This window comes from Falco rusticolus, chromosome 12 (assembly GCF_015220075.1).
Source record: "Falco rusticolus isolate bFalRus1 chromosome 12, bFalRus1.pri, whole genome shotgun sequence".
Classification (NCBI taxonomy): domain Eukaryota; kingdom Metazoa; phylum Chordata; class Aves; order Falconiformes; family Falconidae; genus Falco; species Falco rusticolus.
Genome location: NC_051198.1, coordinates 24664669 through 24686877, shown reverse-complemented (window position 1 = coordinate 24686877; position 22209 = coordinate 24664669). Strand labels below are relative to the sequence as shown.

Here is a 22209-nt window from a genome sequence, read left to right as displayed (position 1 = left end):
CAAAAAGTAACAACAGTACAGCCCGCTGCCTGCACCCATAACCTACTGTAATGGAACTGAAAGTGCTTTTACTCTGATGTATGACAGCAGTAAAACTTTTTTCACGTAGGCTAACAGTTGAAAACCGCAGAAGTGAATTTTGTGACTCCAGAAAGTATTCACACAGACATCTCATGGAGGTTTTCTGCATATTTGTAGAGGAAAAAAGAATCACATAACAAAATTCAGTAATAAAAAGCCTACCATTGAGCAACAGATGAACAGATACATTTGATTCAAATATAGTCAAATGATGTGAAAAGCAAACATGGTATCCTAGCAGATTCAGCACAAAACTCCTGTAAAAATTCACTCATGATTTTAAGAATTAGCTTACAATTTGCTCTTAAGAAATGCTGAAGTCTTCCCATGACACTGAATTGTTTGTCTTTTGAAGCTAATGGGCTTTGAAGATACTCGATATTTTGCAGTATTGCGTGCTAGTGAACACAGCAATACCAGTTTTGTGTGATCAAATGTGTTCCTCTTTGCCAAGCACGACATGGTTATGTACCCACATAACATGGCACTAGGAGTAAATACACAGCTACTGAGAAAGGAAATCAAGTGGCTATAGAAAAAACGATCTAATAATAAGGTGTATATATTGTTAGAACTTTCTTTTTTCCACGCTGATGTTATGTCACCCAAGGAAGTGCTAAAAGTATATAAAATAGTATCTTCCATGTAAAGAGCCTATCCTGTCCTTCTGAAGAGATGAATCAGTATCCAAAAAGGATGTATATTAACACTGAAAATGATGAACAACAATGATGAACCAGATCCATTTATAGTTGTGAGAAAAAACAACGTAGATGTAACTTTTAAACTTTTTTTCTTTTTTAAGTGTTAAACTCATTTACAAATCTGTAATAAACAAACATGATTCCAAGTCTGTTAATTACTCTAGTTTTGTATCCTAAAGGATTTACATTACAGAAAATATAGCAATTTCAGAAACCATTTTCCTAAGATAATATTTTTTTTTATTTTTTTTTTAAATAAATAATATAAATCTTGGAAGCTGTATTGCTTAAAGATCAAGCAAAACCAATTAAGACTACTTCAGACACAGTATACATTGCTTTACAGAAAGAGTACTTTATGGGACACTCCATCAACATACTGCTGTGCATTTGCTGAAATACATTTATTGATTACTTATCAGGTGTCTTATACAGTCTAGTTTACACTATTTGACCAGTTCTGGAATAAGTTTTCCCAAACTTTTCGAAGAGAACAATCGATGGTAACACTGTTCGAAAGTCCTAAAGAAATAAGAGAGACAAAAAAAGTGTTAAGTTGGCTTTCACAGTTTTACATGTTCAGTGTTTTTTTTAATAGGTATTTTAGAGCTCTAAATATTGTCTTCTAGTTACATTTCATCATATGAATTAGAATGTAAATGATGCAAAATAGTGTATAGAGGCATACATTTTTTTCATTATATGTATATTACTTTGAAGAAGAGCACAAGGACTGATTGATTTAACTGCAAGCAAATATGTATTTCAAACTCTAAATGACTATAGGCACTGCAAATATTTCCTGCTCCAAAAATGAATTTATAGTCTTTTGCAAATCATGGTATACAAAATCTTATTCTCCTCCTTGGCAACCAGGTAGGTTAAAGGCAGCAAAATATCCTTGCAATATTTTAACTTTTCTACCTTGGTTAACATTCAAACATGGATAGTAAACCAGCTCCATGAGAAATGGTAATAAAATGAGTATATATCAATAAGTATTAGTAGCCACAAAATTATTAGGTGTTCCGGTAGAAAAAATACAAGCAGGGTGATTCCTGAACATGTTTTTTCCAGGAAAAGTGCATTCATTTTTTTTAAAATGAAAATGCTTACAAAGCTAAATTGAATAAGAGAGAAATGTCAGTCAACCTGTGACCTGAGAGCACAATCTAAATACAGCCAACAAACAAGAAAGTAAAATAATCTAAGTATTCTAAAGAGTATTTTGATTTAGCTGCTTACTAATAAACACTCATGCTAAATGAGCAAGTCTGTGGTGTTTCAGATCAAGATTTTAAAGCATTCTTAATAAAATTATTTTCTTTGACCCTAGAAATACAGGGAATAGTGTCATCAATACAAAATGTTTGTTTTGCATTAAAATTGTTTTCCCTTTCAGAAAGTAACATGCCACAGACGAATTACCAGCTTTCTAGGATGTGTTGATTAACTTCTACGAAAGAAGTTGGTCTGAACACTTTCTGCTGTTTTCTATCATCAACATGATGCTCTGTGAAAGTGCTTGGGTGAATGAAAGCTAAATTTTTCACCTTTTCAACACACTTCACAATTTGAAAAGTTTTGTTTTCTCTTGAAAAGAATGAAAACTTTTTTTCTGAAAAATGACATGAAGCAGAATTATCATTCCGTGGCTAATTTAGATATAGCTACTTCACAGACCATAGTTTAGCTGAATCTTCATAAACAGGACAACTACAACTTCTGGTAAGCTTCTTGCAAACACTGCCATGGCCTGCCTGCCTTTCTTCTGCAGTGTGCATTGCCAGACCGTGACCACATCATTTCTTACATCTCATACTTCAATTTATTTGCTATGATTCCTCCAACATTGTGGTGCGTAAATCTTAAAATAGCAAGGTAGACATACAGACGCAAAACGACATACTCTCTGTGTGGTGTGGAAGTGAGTACTGCCCCATTCTTAACTGTTCACAGGATTTAATTTTTAATGATTCTCTATGCCTTGTACTGCCCAATTTCTTACCCAAGAAAGCTTATTTGCATATTTTCCTATTATACTTTAAAAACAGCACAGTTTTTTTAATTTTCATGGTGTACTTGGCATCACAAGCACCTTCTTACTGCAGGAAAAGTTGTCCATGTAATTATTATAATAAATATTGTTATAACTCCAGCATAACTGCAAATAGTTCCCTTTGAAAGTGAAGCTACATGTATTTTATTCAGTAAATCCACCAGGCTAATATTGTTCAGGGGAATGGAAAAAAACCCAGCTCTAGTTGCCGAGAAAGCGAATAGATAATACAGCTGTAATTTAGGATTAAGCAGTAATTCAGAGCAGAAGACAGGATCCTTTATTTTGAAAATAGGAAGTATTACATGCAGGACGGTTAGGTACAGTTTAATAAAAAAAGCAGTGAACTTGGGGTGAGACAGGGAAACCAGTAAAAGTGTACCCCCCCCCCCCATCAGGATAAAATCAGGAATAGGAAGTCTGAGCACTGAAGAAGTCTTCATTTGCTGGAGCAGACGGCTTTTGCTATTAGGATGCCTAGCCAAACAAAAACAATTGGCTGCCAAAATTAGCTCCTTGGGACAATTTAGGAGCCTTTGAAGTGAACAGTTTTTTGAGCTGGAACTAAGCCCAGGTCCAGCTTCAAACTCAAATCAAAATGACAAAGAGGAAATTTTCTGTGCCACACGCCCCCTCGGTGTAAGATTACTTTGGGTTGGCAGCTGTACTGTTTATCTTGTTATTTAAAGCTATTTCACTAGATACTCACAACTGAGCATTTAAACAACTGGCTCCGATTATGACGACAGCAGTTATGTTTGACCACATTTAGGAAACATCACATAGCCTGATGGATAAATAAAAGTGTTGCTGCCTTTACGGTTAGGCTAATCAAAGAAGTTTAGAATGTGCACCAGATAAATGTCGCACAGTATGCATATAAAATATAAATATATTTTTGAGAAAAGAACCCCAGGCATTTCTGTAGTTGAAGACTTAGATTTTAATCAGGTATGAGAAAGTACAGCCTGAAAACACCACGTGGCCTTGCAAGATGCACCTCACAGCACTGAAGGGTGTCTGTGCCACAAAGGGAAAGGAAATAGAAGCTGGGTTCTCACATCTACCTAATTTGATGGTGAAATGTAAGTTAAATCGTGCAGTGAAGCACTGCAATGCACTGCTGGTGGGTTCTGGTAGACTGCCAGGATCTTCTTGATTTTAAGCTGATTGCTGCATAGTCTAGGATGTATGAAGGTATGTAAATAATCCTTTTGAAGTTGCAAGAACAACAATTGTGAGTGGAGAAAAACAGGCTTCTTCAAAATTCTTTTCACTGTTATTCCCTCATTGCTGGTAGCTGGAATGAATTCGCTTATAAATACAAACTCCCACATATTGGTGGGACTGACCCTACAGTTTTGTGGTCTCAGGATCAGAGCAGCATGGAGCTGAGCTTTATGGAGTTTTTCCACAATGCTTTCTTCAATCATTCTGTATAATTCTCAGCACCAGAAACCTCTAATTCTCAGGCCCAAGACCTATTTTTAAACTCCGAAACAAAGTTAATATAACACTTCCTTTTTAACCTTGTCAAGCTTTGACTCCTTTCACCCTGCTAAATCATAATTGACTCAAGTTCAACTGACAGAGCTCAACAAGACCTACGGACCCTTTTGATATATTTGACTACTTGACTGTCACGTGTGCTCATCAGTTCTAAACAATGAAGTCAACAAAGGTGACATAAAGCCACCAAAGATTCGGCTCAATCAGCACACTCTGATGTCGTGGATTAGACTTGCTAAATGCTCGCAGCTTATCTTTGGAATGCTATTATTAAAGCAAATTCTCAAGAGATTTTACATCAGAATAGGCAGACATACATAAATACAGACGATGTACAGGTAACAACAGCAAACCAACAAGACCTCATGGACCAACGCATCAGCTTGAAGGCCTTCAAGAATGCATTCCCTCATGTTCTAGTGATAAATGTGCACTAACTTTGTTTCTTTTCAATTTTGAGAGTATTGTACGATTTCCTGTAATATTAAAATGCACTTTGGAATGAGACAGGAATTACAATTAAGTATCTTCTTGGAAACGTAATGATTTAGAAAGTCAGGTGCTTCAGACCAAAGCAAGAATAGGCCGACAGCAGCCAGAAAGTACCATTATGACCATTTATTCTCAGCTTCTGCAGACACACTTCAGGTAATTTCCTATAGCAAATCTATCAAGTCCATAATAATTATGAAGCTGTTAAGCATGTGATAAACTTGGAACAATACACTTATGATACCTAATTTACAGCTTTGCAGTCTTTCTCTATAATGACAAAATTTCATTTTGTTGCATAAAGAGAGGTTTGGTTGCATAAATGAAGATTAAAGTTGCATTAGGTTGAATGCATGTAGATTTGTCTGAGCGCAAAGTCCTCTTCCGAGACAATCTAACAATACTGAAGACACTCTATAATTGCACAATGTCAGCACATGACACCATGTGCTGTGCAAAAACTAAACCAATCCACAAAAGGTCTGTATCTCATAAAAAAACTTTTTTGTAGTGCTGGAATTATTTTTTGCTCCTATAGAGACCTACTACTGTAGGTAACATCTGTTAAAAATCAATGGCAGAAGGAAAAGTGGGCACAGCTGCTCGAATCCTAGTACTATCTTCATGCTGCTGAACGAAATGGGGAACAAAACTCACTTTTCTTTAGCCTGAAATCAACATCCACAGGTACACATCAAGATTTTAGAGGAGGCAATGCCAAATTCTGCATAACAGTCCACGCAGCAGTTACATTGCTAGTGCAGGGTAAGCCCACCACTTGCTTTCCCCACAAAGCTGGGACACCCCTCATTTGCACACCTCATCGGAAAACCAGGCAGTACTGCCAAGTGGCGCTGTACAGCCATAGTCCACAACCCCCTCTGTTTAATACTAAGTGGTCATATTTAAGTATTCCTTATGATCCTAATGGTCGTAATAGTAAAATTCGAGTTTTAAATTGAGCTGTCATAGCAAGCCTCCTGACCTATTAATAGCCACAGAGGTCTCTAACAAGGAAGCAAACCAGAAATGGCAAGCTGTTATACCAGTAAAACGTTGATCCAGCTAACTTATTCTTAGCAAATTTATCAATACTGGTTAACAGTACTTCCAACTAGTACAGGGCCTTCTGACATGACAAAATGAGTGTAACAATCCATTCTGTCAATACAACACAAATGTCATTTCAAGTGCTCAAAACCCACTAAGCTGCCCTAAAAAAGATTGATTTATCTGCTCCAGTATTTCTTTGGGGCAAACTTTTCTCACAACTGAAACCAATTAGTGGGCCTGGCACTTGTAGTGCAGAATGTAGGTCAGCATCAAGTAATAAAAAAGTATTGACTTTTCTCTGTCTGTAAGCAGCATGAAAGGGGTGCCATGGCCTTGTCGTATATGAAAAGAGCTCCATTAATTTCACTTATTTCAACCAGGGCTGTCAAATACTAATGCTTCTATTGCACTTTTCACACAAAGTACATTGACACCAATCCTGGCCCCAGTGAAACAAGTTTACAATATTTTACTCAGTGAAAGGGGTACCTCAATTTTTAATTCCCTGTTGTACATTTAGTCTCTTTAAGCAGGTTTGCTCGTAAGACCTATGGAGGGATATGAGCTGGGACATTAATAATGGCTACACACTTCTTCCCATGGGCAAAAGAACCTATTTCTTGGGCACAGCTTCAGCAGCTAATTAGCCATAAAGTTCAGGACACAGTTGTTTGGCATAACTCCGTTTTTGTGGCTGGTGGGCACAGACTGCCGATTTTGCTTTCCGCCGTGGAGAAATATCCAAAACCGAGGAATAGGTCTTCTATGACTTCAGGCTATAAAATTGAAAAGCTAATGTGTTTACCAATTGGGTCAACTAGCCCCTTCAAATAAGAGATAATAACAAAAGCCTGGCTCATGCCTTAGGGGCTGGATCTCATTGTGTCAGGAGGAGGTATTGACTTCCAGGGAAAAGCATGCCTAATCGCAGCTCCTGAGCGACAGGACAGTGACCACTGCTGTGACGAAGTGGGTACAATGACACCTTTCCCCATCCAGCTTGCCAGTGCAATGCGGAGGACAAGGACAAGGAGCCATCAGCTATCTCCTCCTTTAACTGTCTGCTACTGCTACCAATTCTAAAACCTCTAAATTTTGCTCTTTTGAGTAAGTGCATTGAAAAAACCTGCACTTCCACGAAGACTTTATGAGCTGCTCCATATTGTGGATCAACACAGCGGTGGTCAGACTGACCTAAAATTTGATGATCCTGTTCCCTTCTGTTCTCTGCAATTTGCCACCTAAACTGGCTGCTTGCTTTTTTTTTTTTTTTTTTTCTTTTGGCAAGTGAAGTTTATGGTTCTTCTTGACAAGCTTGAGGACTCTGGGTGTGATGTCTAAGTCATTCCCTAATTACCTCCTGCAAATGCAAACATCACCAACAACAATAAAACTCTTTGATTTAAAAAGACTGGGTGGCTATGGTAGAAGGCAATTTTCTACTTGCTTTAATGACTTCGTTAAGTGCAAGCCTTACCCTTTGAATCAACTTGCTATTAGATCTTAAAATAAAATGGTATTGTATAGTCATCATAAAAGGAAACTTTATAACCTACTGTGTTATGCTTACATCAGGCAAGTTTTTTCTACTTGTTAGTTTTAGTCTTCTATTGACATTATGATAATGTGTTGTAAAAAAAAAAAATCAGGAAATTATGTTCACAGTAGGAAGTCTAACAACACGATTTTAATATCCTATCTTCCAAACAGAAAGAGAAAACATTAATTGCAATTTAATTTATGTAACAAACATTTCAGTATTATTACACTTAAATTTTCATGGAGATTTCTAACTATCACTGACTCTTACACATTTAATCTTTTGGATTATAAATGAGGCAACCAAACCCAAAGAGTGCTTGCTAGAAATTATGAAAGATTTCTAATTATGGTTCATGAATTTGAAAAACCACTGACCTGATAATCACACAGGTTTAGATACTTCCTGCATGGCATGTCCAGTGCAAGCAGCACAGCAGTGTGTGCTCCTCTGTGACAGCCCAACATGGAAATGATAACTCTATTCCTCCCTTTCCCTAAAATCCTGAGAAGGAAGCATTCTGCTACAAATCCGTGCTCAATGAAGTTTGCTTTCTTAGTTCAGCTGCTAAGTTAATCTGTTCTTTGGAGATAAGCGGAGATAACTGGCTAACACAAGTCAAGCTCTAAAACTTCTTGTCCTCATCCGTGCATGGTGAGAGAAGATGTCTTCTAGCTTTGAAAAGAGCCTATTTCTGCTCCTGCATGGTTAGAAGCAGTTTGGAGAATGGAACAAAAGCGTATTTCACTGCAACCTTCCAAAACTGCACAAATTAAGCTATGACATGACAGGAAATAAAGATGCTTTTGAAAACACAATAGTTTAAACCATTGTACAAGGAGAGTACAAATATTTCTAAACAAATCAGATATTTTGCAATAGCTGTGTTCATTAAGGATTACAAATGTGTCAACTCTTTCAGTGCTTCCTCACAAGCAAAGGCAAATAGTCTCTTGGCTTTGATGGAAGTTTCATGCAAGGAAGGACAAAGGAAAAAAGGGGAAGGATTTGGTCCAGTGAATTACCTTTTCCCGTAAGTATGGCCCCTCTAAAATTAACCTGGGCTCTGAAACTAGCCTGTCTTTTTTGTCATGTGTAATATAACCAGCAATGAAGATTTGTGGTTCAAATTTGCATTTGTTACATTTGCTTAGTACCCTGCAGTCGTTGTGGTTGCCCAAGGGGAAGAAGGGCAGAATTCCCAGCTGTACCCTCTAAGTCCATTTATTCCATTTATTGATGATCTGCAAGCCAGACACTGTCTGGTCCTCCCTCCCAAACATGTACTAGCTTTGTAATGCTTTAAAAAGAAATATATTCTCCTTTATAAATAACTGTTCAGATGATGAATCTATTTACGTGTATAAAGCTAATCCACTGAAGAAGAACAAATCACCTTTAGTACACTTCTCAGGTACTTTTAGACATATTCAGAGCCAGTATCAGTATTAAAAGTATAGTTTGCCACACATAAAGTTACAGTGCATGCTGTACCATACTTCAGTCAGTGTTATGAAACAACGTTACCCAAATTCTGTTCTGAATGTCTGTATTTAAACCAAAATTTCCAAAGATAATATTCTATTTTTTCAACTAATGTAGCCTTTTTTTTACAAGTAAATTAAATTAAGAAACCAATGTGAATTTCTCCACAAGCTATTTCATACTTGGATACCCTTGAACTTTACTGAATCTGAGCTAAAAAACAAATGTGCAGTTGAAATAGTTCAGTAGGTGTTCAGAATCCCAAGAGGTGTTTATTTGCTATTGTCATGCAAATGTCTACTTCTTGCAGGGTATTTTAAGAAAATATTTTTGAAGAAGATAGTAGATGTTCTACTTAATTTAATTAAGACATATAAATAACATCTTCAAGTGTGAAACACTGGTGAGTAATACATAGTTTTGGGTTTTTTTTAAAAAAACTTTTATGAAGTTATTAAATCTGAGGTGGAGCTCTGCCTAACAATACATTCCTGCGTACAGAAAAATATAAAGAGCCCCAAAAGCATCTGATGCAAAAGTAAATGACATTTTTATCATGGCACTCATATTTTTAAACCAACTCCTTGGCCTGTCCATCACCCACACTCTGCTAGCAACAGGACTTGTATTAGGAAATAATGTACTTAGGGATAAGTATCTTGACTTACACCATTTATAAACTGCTCCTTTCGTTGTCTAATCTGTTCAACCACCACATTCTCTTTCCAGCTGAAAAGAAGCTGCTGCCAAGTGTGGACTGCCAAGACAAACTCAGAACCACTTTTAACCTGCTGGACTAAAGCCAGAAAATGTTTACCCTGCCAAGATCAAGTTGCATCTACGCCTAACTTGCTAAAATCATGCCACTAGGACACAAGAAGGAAAAACTGAGTTGAAATCCCAAAAATACTTGTTATCTTTATCAGGTTAACTTGTATCTGTTTAAAAAAAAAGATGCAATTATTTAGAATTGATAAATAAATAAATAAATAAAAGCACATTGATTGCATTGTATTAGGCATATGTAGCAAAACTAGTACTTCAGTAAGATTTCATTTGGTTTGACATTGTTCTGGATGATGGTTTCAAACCTGATTGCTTTCTGTGATGAAACGACTAGATACGCAGATCAAAGGAGAACAGTGGATGCTGGCTGAGCTTTGGCAATGCTTTCAATACAATCTCCCAGAGAATCTTTTTAGCCAAGTTGGTAAATTATAGCCTAGATGTGCAGACTAATAGATGTCTGGAGTATCAGGTTCAAAGGGTAGCAATGAATGATTTGTATGCTAACTGGAACCTGGGTACAAATGTATTTCCTCAGGTGCTATCTGGGGACCTGTTTTGTATAATACCTTCATCAGTGGCCTGGGAGGTGTCGATGGAATGCACTCCCATCAAGACCATGGACAACACCAAACTAAGGGTGCCACCAATACAGTTGAGGGCTATCAGAGTGGTGTAGATAGGCTAGAGGAATGGCCTGACAGAACCTCACAAAATGGACAAAATCACCTGGCACAGATTAACCCTGGAACAAAGGAGGCTGGAGGCTGACAGGCTGGGTGGTAGCTCTGCAGAAGAGAACCTGGGGGTCCTGGTGGGTGATGAGCTAAACATGAGTCAGCAATGTGCCCTAAAAGTGATGAAAGCTAAAGAGAAAATCAGCTTTTCTGTTTTGTAAATATGTGCTGCCTTCAGAAGAGATTGAAATGATCGAACAGGAAAAGGCCTTTCTCATTTTGCAGGCAGCCTGCTTTGGAGATCAGCTAACACCAGAAAAACTACTCAGCTCCTATCCAGTCTCCACAAACACTCTCACTAATGGATAAAACTGGAACAACAGCTTTTAGGCTAATACCTATTGCTATTTTTCCTGTCTGTATTTATTCATATATGATAGCATCTTCTTTGTGTGTCATGTTTTTCTTCATCTTTCAGTGGCACTTTTCCCCCTGTGTATATCCACCGGTTCTTTGATACAGTTCAGGAACAGCATCAACAACACAGGTTAGTCACTCGGGGGCCACAGATTTGTTTTGGCATTGACATGAAGCTAGTTCTGTCAAACCGTTGCTGATTAAGAAACTCTGGGGGAGCAGAACAGCTGATATTTATAGCCAGACATTGTTTCAGATTCAACAGTGTTCAGAAAAATGAAACGGATTACTTGTATTAGCACAAATTTAAGCAGCAGATTGTTGAACACTTCAAAACCTAAAATCATGCAGTCTTGGTTCTGATATGAATACCAGTTATATATACTAAACGTAACAGCTTGTGCAAACATATTCTATGGCAGTACATAAGCAAAAGTTTATTTCATTTTTCAGCTGGATAACATCCAAACGAAATTCTACACTCAGTTGTCCATGTTGAGGAAAGAGTTTAGCCTTAGACTTCCTTTAACATCTATGTCTTTAATGTCTATGCAGAACTTTCAATGTATAGCTGAGTACTATTATATCTTATAAATGAACAGGAACTAGGAATTTTTACAATGCTTTATATGCTAATTTATTCATTGACAGCAATATAAGTTATACTGTAAACTTTTCCATACTTCTCTTAAGGACTTTGGATTTGACCTGCAGTGTGGAAATTCTTTAAACAGCAACACATTTTGGTCTTCCTCCTGCCAAAGGCTTGGGCATCTGCAAAAACTACAAATCATGCCAAACTCTTTGAGTGATATATGGAGGACCACAATCCACTAGGAAATAAGCTAAGACCAACTCATTCATTTCATTTAGGTCCTTCAGTGGGATTTGAACCATCCAGCCCACAAACCATGTCTCATGAGATTGCAGTATACATCCAGCCCACAGTAATAATGATTCATATACATATATGTGTATATGCTTTATTGCTACCTTTAGCTGGATTAAAAGCAATATATCAAATTTTATATTTCTGCTTCTTTTATTGGCTTTCTAGCACTTGATCAGCTGATAGAGGCGATAATGAAATGTTTTTTTATAAACTGGAGTTTGTAAGTCCTGTCCTGAGAATGTAATATTTCAAAAAATAGCCTAAGCTTTGGGGAAAAAACCAATTACAGAAACAGCATTAAAAATGCCAAGCACTGGGCAGAAGCAATTCTGGATCAGTTTAAAAAAGTGATTGATGAAACTCTAATCTGAGCTGAAGGAACAGTTTCACGACAAGCTGTGACCATTCCACACACTTCATTAGCTGCCATAATTAGCCTGGTGTTTCAATTTGTTAGAACTGGTGGGGACAATTTTACTCAGAATGCAAACATCAAAAAACAGGGTGCCTCAGACTTCAGAAGAGGCTGATGAGAAGCTTTTCTAGTCTCTGTTAACTAAAAGATTAATTACAGCTGATGGGAGGCTGTACTCTGATTGTCACTCTGTCTATGTGCATTACTTTTAGCATTAGAAGAAAGACATGGTTGACACTACACTGCTCAATCAAGCAGCTTCGCATTAGTGTACAAAGTCAGTTAATATGCAATGTTTGTATAGTTTCTCTTTTTCTTTTTCTTCCCCCCACCCCCCATGTCTGAGACTCTGATATCTAACAAGTTATACTTTAAAAAGAGGGTTATTCAGTTGCTAATGATCAGCACTTACCACTTAGGCTGTCATTCCTTTATACAACTACAGGTGAGAGATCCTAACTGTCTCAAAGCTGCTGGCTGGGAATATTATCGGTTCCTATTATCGCAGTCAAAATGTAAATTCCTACTCCAACAGTCTCATTATGGAAAACAAAACCAATACAGTTGTGAAACAGATACTGTGTGCATCACAGCCCTTATATCTTATCCCCTTTACTTTAGGTGTTATTACCTATGTACATTAACTCAAAGCTTGTAAGGTTATTTAAATGGAAGTGAAGTCTGAATTTGAAGTGGAAAGGTTATTCCTGAATAATTCCATAACTCTCATTCTAGAATATTAACACATGGTAATACACCTACTCATAAATAACTCCTTATGTGGATATGCCTTTCAGTTTCCCTACATATTTTATGCTGAGATCAACAAAAACTGTAAGAGAAGAAAGAATATAGTTTCTTATCTCTATCATGGTGGAACATCCTTTTAACCTGAGTTTATAAAGGGCATGTTGAAACCAACTCGTTCATTGCATTAAATGAATAAACACTGAAGTGTATTGCAAAGTGAATATCATAGTACTATTTAAAATGGAGTAGTTGAGTTCAGAGTTGATTCATGATATAAATTTTAAAGAAAGAAGCAGTAGCTGCTCACATCAAGCCATTAAGAGAACAAGCAGTCTGTATTACTTACAGTCTCTCATTCACTCCACATAAGTGCACAAAGCTATCTTTTACTGTAATTTTTCCTATTCAGGGAATGTAGATTACTCTAAAATCCACTTTACTGCACTGAATTCCTACTGCTCAGAGAATAATCTACTTTTGCTTTCTGGAGAGATCATCGAAACAACAAAAACTTGCAGCGTTTCTCTCAGCTTGAGCAGATACCTGGCATAACCTCTTAGAATCCATCCAGAACAGCTATAGGTATTAATAGCACTACAAATTATAGAACTGTTCAACTGTAATGGGTCAGTGTAACATGTCATTCAGGCATTATTTTAAGATGTAGCATTCTGTAGTCTTAAGCGTATCGGTCGCAAGAAGAGACCGTCAACGTGTATTAAAACATGAGATTTAAAAATGTCTATTTTTCTGTGAAAATGGGTAACACCATTTTTCCTAGAACATTGTTTCTAAATAACATTTATCTACATATTGATTATACGCACTATGAGCCAGATCCTTACCTGACACAGATTAGCCTAGCTCAATGGATATATCTCAGTTATGCTAGGCACTGAGGATCAGTTCTTATACCTGCATTTTTCAACTGTTATATGGACCACATATTTCTTAGAGGATGGTGAAAAGCTTTCTGTTACTTTCATTTCAACTCTATTTAACCAGCACAAACATGGTCTAGGTGAGTACTATCAAATAATAAGTAGTTTGCTTTTGCAGATATGTTCCATAAAGAATTTTAAGTGACTTCAAAATATAGCCTTTTTAATTTAATATTATGGCAAACTGAATTGGGCTGAAATACATTATGTTTGGCAGATTTATAAACAAATCAATTCCAAGAATGCTGAACAGCCCATCCAAAACCATCATCAAAAGGCAAGGCCAAGCACTTCCCAGTTTAGTGCAAGAATTTTCCATTCCAACAAAATAATTTCCAAACAGTGAAAACCTAAACCCAATATAAACAAAACAAATTAGGTATAACTTCAAACTCTACTGTTTCCTGCTCAGCTGGGTTTTTTTTATTTTTTTTTTTCATTAAAAGCTGTGCCACAAGTTACTGTAATGTACTCTAAGCATGTGCTAAAGGAATTGGTCAAGATAGTTTATTTCTAAAGTGCTTGTGATTAAACATGAGGCTTTAAAATGTTTAAGCAATGTGTACAATGGGAATTATTTAGAACGTTAAAACATGCATGTATCTCCCTCAAAGAAATATTGGTTAAAGTTAGCTCTTACTAAAAAGCAAGATTTTCTTGTATGCCACTAGCATACAAGTTACATTATTAAATGAGGAAGGTAGGCAAAGCAAGACATTTATCATCCAACAGACAAATGACACAGGATTGCTAGTTAGACAGTATAATAAGTACCATCTAATTTTCTCTTTCGAATCAATTTATTCTTCAAAGCCTTGGATCATCATCAAGGGACTGCATTTTCCCGTTGAGAAATTACAGAACTGAAAATCACGTTTTATAAGATATTCAACTAGTTGCCGACAAACCCTTACAAATAACCACTAGAATGGATTTGATTAGACAAGTCATGACAGTATCTTTTCTTATGCAAATAACTGAATGGTTTGACTCTTCCCAGTCACTACTTTGTAGCATTCTTTCAAAATCAGACCCGTAACTCACCAGTAACCTTCACCAGAAAGTTTTTTCAGCCTTGCTTTTCAGCCTTCCAGTTACCCACAGACTTTTCTGCACTTAAAGCCAGGGATACATTTTGTATGTTTTACCTTGCTTCACAGCGTTTACCTTCCTTCTACATCTAAGAAAATAATTTGAAAGATTCCTGATAGTTCATAATCATCAGCATTGCATATATCAATAGTAGCATTTTTCAAAGGCAGCCCAGCAGTGGTGACCTTAAGGATTTTCTCAAAGGAAACAATCTACAGTTCAAGAACTTTTCCAGTGGGAGCACTGACAGCAATCTTCACAACAAAACGTATTTCTGTAAATACGATACAGTCATTCCGTAAGGAATCTGGAAAGATCATTATGTCAACTGTCAAAAGCTGAAAGTGTCATTTACTTTCCTGGAAGACTGAATGGGTGCATCTTACAATGAGAGATATATCATTCTAGTACTGTGAATGAGAGGTAACGTCTGCCTTTTTAAATACATTTCTCCTGCATTTTTTAATATATTTCCTTCTCAACAGTATGTTATGACATTTATGTCCTGGTTTCAGCTGGGATAGAGTTAATTTTCTTCTTAGTTGCTGGTGCAGTGCTGTGTTTTGGGTTTGGTGGGAGAATAATGTTGGTAACACACTGATGTTTTCAGTCCTTGCTAAGTAGTGCTTATACTGTCAAGGGCTCTTTGGTTTCTTGGGCCCTACCAGTGAGCAGGCTGGAGGGACACTGGAAACTGGGAGGGGACACAGCCAGGACAGCTGACCCGAACTGGCCAGAGGGATATTCCATACCATAAAATGCCATGCTCAGTATATAAACTGGGGGAAGAAGAAGGAAGGGGGGGACATTCGGCTTTATAGCATTTGTCTTCTTGAGTAACCATTATGCGTGATGGAGCCCTGCTTCCCTGGAGATGGCTGAACACCTGCCTGCCCATGGGAAGTAGTGAATTAATTCCTTATTTCGCTTTGCTAGCATGCGTGGCTTTTGCTTTACTTATTAAATTGTTCTTATCTCAACCCTCGAATTTTGCATTTACATCCTTTCTGATTCTCCGCCGCACCCCTCTGGGTGAGGGGGAGTGAGTGAACGGCTGCGTGGTGCTTGGTTGCTAGCCAGGGTTAAACCACGACAATTTAATAAAAAAAAAAAAAAAAAGTATAAAATTCAGAAGTAAAAGTTGCAAAAGTGACTTTAAGCCATGTCTTGTTACCCAGTTTCAGAGACCATTTGCTTATTAAGCTGCTTTATGATATTAATGTTGAAAAACACTGCTCTTTTTTTGTACTATCTAACCAGGTAGCCAAACACCTGGGCTCCAAGGAGCTCACAGTTCTTAAGTGTAATGTTGCTGTGGGAATTGCCTTAAGTGGAGGCAGGGAATTACTCAAGCTGATCTTCACATGAAGACACAGCAGTCTTTTGACTCACAATGAGTGTTCTGAGTGCAGAAAATATATGCTACAAAGGACAGGCTTTCCATTAATAGTATAGGATGTAGTGCTGTAGGACCAGATCCTTGGGTTTCAATTATTTGGTTTGTTGCAGGACTCAGGATAGGAAGAAAAGTGACAGAAAGCAGCCTTACCTTGGAAACAGATAGTGGATAACTCAAACTAAGGGTCCATTTGGAGCGTCTGAATAGATACATCAAGTCATACCAGCAGTAATAATCACACAGGAGCCATGTCATCGGCCGGGGATTGCTGGAGTGCAGCACACTTTGGCAACAACCTTTATTATCCCTGACATGGCTCATGAGGAAACCAGTAGTGTAACAAGCAAACTCTTACAGATCATCTAATAATTCCCCTACAACAGAGTCACTTCTGGCTGCCTCATTATGCCAGCTCTGCATTGCCTAGGAAAACACATTGCAGTTGGATTGGGGAGCTAAGAACCTGGTACTCAAAATACGTGCTAGCTCTTCTCCTTGTATATTAATGACTCCTGTCACAAGGCACACAAGTAAATATGGCCTTGAAAGCTTTAAAACATGTCATAAAGTTGATAGTACAGATGCAGGTTCATTGCCTAATACCACACTGTATAAGAAAACATGCTTGTTTAATCTTTTTTTCCTAATTTGAATGAAAAGAAGCAAAATCCTTTTTTAAAAAGTCCTGGAGTCCCAATCAGAGAGAGAAAAAGTTTAAAGCTTCACACATACATCATACCTATCCCAAGTCCAGTCACTGCAAGGCTAGGAAAAATGAAGTTAAGGTAAAATTCGAATAAATTTCAGTATATTCAGGCATGGAAAAGCATGAATAGTGTATCAAACAATTCTGCCACATAATGATATGATCCACTAGAGACATGATCGCTGTGAGTATGCTGTCGGTCCTACAAGGGTTGAAACTAATTTTCAAACAGAAATCATTTCTCCCCTCCCTGCCCTATTTTTCCCTCACATTAATACTATTAAAAGGTAACTTTTTGCTGTGGAACTGCAGGACACAGTGGTCTTAGAAGAATGCAGAAGAAAATGGGTTGGCCATGGCCATGAAGAAAAGTCACACTCACTTTCTAAGGCACTGACATTTTCAGGCCATATGAGGTTCTCCTTGTGGACCTCTTCCCACATATCTGGTTATTAGAGCCCTACCTGATTACGTGAGTCCACTTGGGCCATAATGTGAGCAACAATGAAAACCACTGAGGCTACTGAATTTTCAGAGGCCACAGACTCTATAAAACAGCGTACCATCCTTGGACACACAGGGGGGACTCTCTTTTTCATCATAGAAAGTCCAAAGTTAGCAAAGTCATGTGAGAGGCATTATGCAGTTGAGACAGTCACAGAGATTTGATCCTTACGATCTTCTTTGTTGTAGAAAGCAAGTCAAAGACCAAGAATTTTTTCCACAGTCTGTTATCTCTCTTATGCCAGATCAGAAATTTCTGCCAGTTCTTGGACAAAAAGCCAGATTTACACCTAGTGTAAATCAATGAAACTTTATATTTTGCATTATACTTACATCATAACATTCTTTGTATAAACTCTGGCTTAAAAAGGTACACACGTTGTTTATCTGTTATACATGTTATGATTTAATTAAATACTTCTGCAACTTCAGCTGAAGGCAATCCCTGTCCAACAAAATCAACTGAAGCTGTCGATGGTGCCTTTATCTACACTGGCTGAAGATGAGCCTGTTATTCTCTGCCTCTGGTGACAAAGATGGAAGTGATATAATGTATATAAGGAACAACTATTGCTGGCTCTAATGGCTATGCAATACAGTGTGAAAATGCCAGTAGTGGTGACTACAGCTACTCCACCAAAACCAGAATTGCATCGGTGGTGAATTACAAGGGCTATTTTTCCTAGCCTAGGCGAGGCCATGCCAATCAGAAATATTTGAATTTGATACTTGATTAATGCTGGCAGTACTCTATAAGTGATTTCCACTTGACAACATCTAACTATTTAATTATTTCCCGTTATTAATGGAATGGAACAATTCAAAACAAACAGCTAGAATAGAATGACTGTTTTGCAGGAAGCTCGTAATAATCAATTCATACATGTAGAAATCTTCCTAAAATTATATCAAGCTGGCCTGTTGAACTTGAAAGGCATATTTTATCCCAATCAATGCATGAAAGTAAAATTATCCATAACTAAGGCATGTTTCTCTGCTGTACAGTTCAGCTGTAATGATCCCCACACACTGCACTTGCACATCAATTATGATAATCATAATCACGGTCGTTAAGCTGAATGTTCATTATTATCAGGATGCTGGTGACAGCAGATTCAATCATCGGGTGCAATGGGCAGGCAGTCACAGTCCCACCCAAGTTTCTGCAGACAGCGTTGTGCCACATTAAATCTATGATGTGTTCCACATCCCACTCCATTCCAAAAGCTGTAGACGGTAAAGGTCAACTTTATGTTCTGTGCAATATGCTTAGGTTCTCCAAATTAATTCTTTGCAGTACTGGGTATTTTTATGCTTTGTAGATAATAAAATTCTGTTTAGGGCCAAAATGCCTGTGCAAATAATGAAACAGTGATGCAGTCGTACTGTAATTCACCTATAATAAGGCATCAGAGGGAAGAATCTATCAGGAAGGAACATCTTAAAATGTCACTTACTGAATTTTGCAAATAAGAAAACATTAAATGCTGTCATTAAAGTCAGTTTTCTAAAATGCATATGCAAACTAATTCCAATACCGATTAAAGGCTGTAAGCTATCATTTCTGCCTCAGTAAATACAAACATATGTGAGTGTTTTGACAACTGAAAGATTATAGTTGGTGTATTTGATCCCTTGACTGCCCAGCTACACTGCAACCTATCATTGTACGTTAAATTCATACTGACTGGTAAGTTTTTTTTTTATTGATAGTTCTCACATAAATCCTGTCAAAGGCATTCCAAGGTATTTAGACATATGATACTAAACTTAAAATATGTAAGCATTTTTATTTTTGTAGTGATTTACAACTGGGTAAGCTAACTAGATTTAGTTTTGCTAGAGGTATAGTATTTCCACTTCTTGTTTATTTTTAATGAAGAATTAGAATACAATAGTTTTCCCCTTAACTCAGAAACTTCTTTGAAACGTAAATGGAATGAGATAAAATTTTTCTGATTATAATTAGATGAAAAGAAGAACTATTCACTTTTCCTCACATAGATATGGTAATTATTATGTTTAGAGGAAGTCTATGCTAATACCCTTTCATTTTCCAGAAGAAATATAACAAGGCAATATTTTTCATTGTTGTTCATTTTGCTTCTAAAGTAATTATATAATTTACATACTAATCTTTTTGTGACTTGAATTAAAATGCATACTTCTAAACACATGAAAATACAACCATAGGACATGCTTATGAACATACACAGGGAAAATTTTTTATACATAGCTTTAAAAAAAGCCAGCTAATATCAGGCAATATTAAATAATACCTCAGCAACAGAGTGGGGTCACTGATCCACTGACCATGGAACTGACTCCTTGGAAGAACTTACACAGTAGTTTGTCTTACCAACAATGATAAAAGAAACTTCTCTAGTACACACTGTCAGAAGCTGAATATACATCCTGGCAGGGTTATCAGTTATTCAGGTTGTAAGAGAAGTTGCATCCACTAAAATATCATCTCACGGGAAACTCAAAGGAGGGCTATGTTTAGCAGACCAAGTGTTAAGCAAAAATTGGAAATTTTTTTGGTAGTATTTCGATACATGCCATTTAGCCTTGTGATTCATTGAACAGGATAATTTTGTTCATAGCACAGATATATAGTTTTAATACAGTTTAGAAATAAGAAAGTGACAGAGAGTTCTTTCAAATTTAATAGTTATGAAAGTATGACCTCACACCTGCCTATAGGACCCTTTTCATAAAAATATAGTGAGGAGGTGGAGTTTTTTTGGCTTGGTTTTTTGTTGTGGTTTTTTTCTGATAATAATGACCCATTAAAGCAGCAGGTAGGCCATAAATAGCTCTTTTCTACACTTATCTCTCTGTTTGGGTAAGCGGCTCCTAATTGAAGCTTCATATTGATTTAGAATTGGGGTTGGAAGGCTGTATGTCATGTTGGGTTAATGTATACAGCTATTCACCTCCAGAGACTTAGGTTGAAATCTATCCAAGATCACAAGTGAGTTTAGTTGTTTCAGCTAAGCACATAATTTATTTAATACTATATATGTGCAATATGATATACAATATAAATATCTTTACATTGTTTGATGCCATCATCCGAGCCTGAACAAGAACTACTAAGGACTACAGGACAAGATGAGTACCACCAATAAGAACTTTTAAATTTTTTTCATATATCATACTTATGCAGCCACTCGCATCCTCCACTCATTGCTTTTGAAAGACAAATTCAGATCTTTTTGTCTGAATGTTGAACTTTGTGCCTGTATTTGCAATAAGATTAAATTAATGTATGTTAAAATACCAAAATTTTACTCTGAGCTCACTTGTAAAGCTTAAAGTTTTGAGAAAGAGTTCTTGTAAAAAATATTACTTCTCAAACTAAGACTTCTTGGACCTTGTTATACATTAGAAAGGTTAAGTTACCTTCAGGGAAATAAGTAATGATATTTCACAAAATCCCAGAATTGTTTAGGTTGGAATAGACCTCTTGAGATCATCTAGTCCAGCACCCGTACTCAGCTGGACTAGGTTGCTCAGGTCCATGTCCACTTGAGGTTTGAAAACCTCTAAGGATGTAGAGCCCACAGTCTCTTTGGGTAACCTGTGCCAGTGTTCTGTCACCCTCACAGCAAAAAGAAAAGAGTGTTTTCTCACATTCAGATGGAATTTCAAATTTCACACATTTCAGTTTATGTCTATTGCCTCTTGTCCTGTCACTGAACACTACTGAATCTCAGAGGAGTCTGGCTCCTTCTTCATTCCGTCCTATCAGGTGTTTATATACGTTGCTACCATGTCCCCTGAGCCTTCTCTTATCCAGACTCAAGGGTTCCAGTTCTCTCAGCCTCTCCTGCTACAAAAGATGCTCCATTCCCTTAACTATCTTCGTGACTCTGTGCTTCACTCTCTACCAAGTCCATTATCTTCCTTGTACTGGGAAATCTTAATATGATTATGATACTTAATGGAAATAGAAGTAATGCAAACATTACACAAACTCATGTTAGAACATGTTCTGAGGAAAATTACCTCTTGTAGCACTACAAAACCAGAAATATATGAGATGCTCCTGACAAAGCAGGCAGTTTAATGAAACTATCTTGAAATAAAAACAGCTATTCACTTTTTAGAATTTTTCCAAAGAATGTAAGCAGTAAAATTCTTTGTTGGTTGTAATCAGGCTTTGCCATAATTTTCTGAAGGTTTATCTTAATGTGCAAGAGTAAATATGAGATCTCTCTTAAATCAGAAAGGGCAATACAGATAGAACTTTGCAAAACTTATATAACCAAAGCTGTACTTCAGCAGGCTTTTAAATCCTTACCTTGTAAGGTGGGAGAGGTATTGAATTTCCTTAAACTGAACTTACCAGAAAGAGAGTCGAGGAAATCTGACATCACATCAGCTCTAAGTACGTGATTTTATAACATGCTAGAAAGATTCCCATTGGATTCCATGATCTCTGGATCAGGCCCAAATTCACTTAGTTCTAACACAATAACAATTTAAAAAAACTAAACCGTTCTTTAATTTTTGCAGCGACTTACCTTGTCTGTTACCCACTTCTTAGGCTGTACTTCTCGGAAGTGTTTAATTCCATAAGCTTCTTGGCCATATTTGCCTGACCGGTGAATTGATGGGTCATACTTCTCATTTTTATGATACGAAGAAAATGGCAGAAATCTGAAATTCAGCAATATTTTAATATCAGTTATGCTCTAC

General features: G+C 36.9%; 1 protein-coding gene across 4 annotated transcripts in view; it reads right to left on the bottom strand.

Annotated features, from left to right (window-relative positions):
* Positions 1-1061: 1061 nt before the first annotated feature.
* SPATA17 (spermatogenesis associated 17) overlaps positions 1062-22209 on the bottom strand; it is an 89706-nt gene continuing 68558 nt past the window's right edge. For all 4 annotated transcript variants that reach the window (XM_037405499.1, XM_037405501.1, XM_037405502.1 and 1 more), the window contains 2 exons: positions 22035-22170; positions 1062-1307 (listed from right to left, as the gene is read on the bottom strand). In XM_037405499.1, coding sequence (XP_037261396.1) covers positions 1227-1307; positions 22035-22170 — 217 coding nt within the window. In that variant the 3' untranslated portion in view covers positions 1062-1226. The remainder of the gene's footprint in view (positions 1308-22034; positions 22171-22209) is intronic.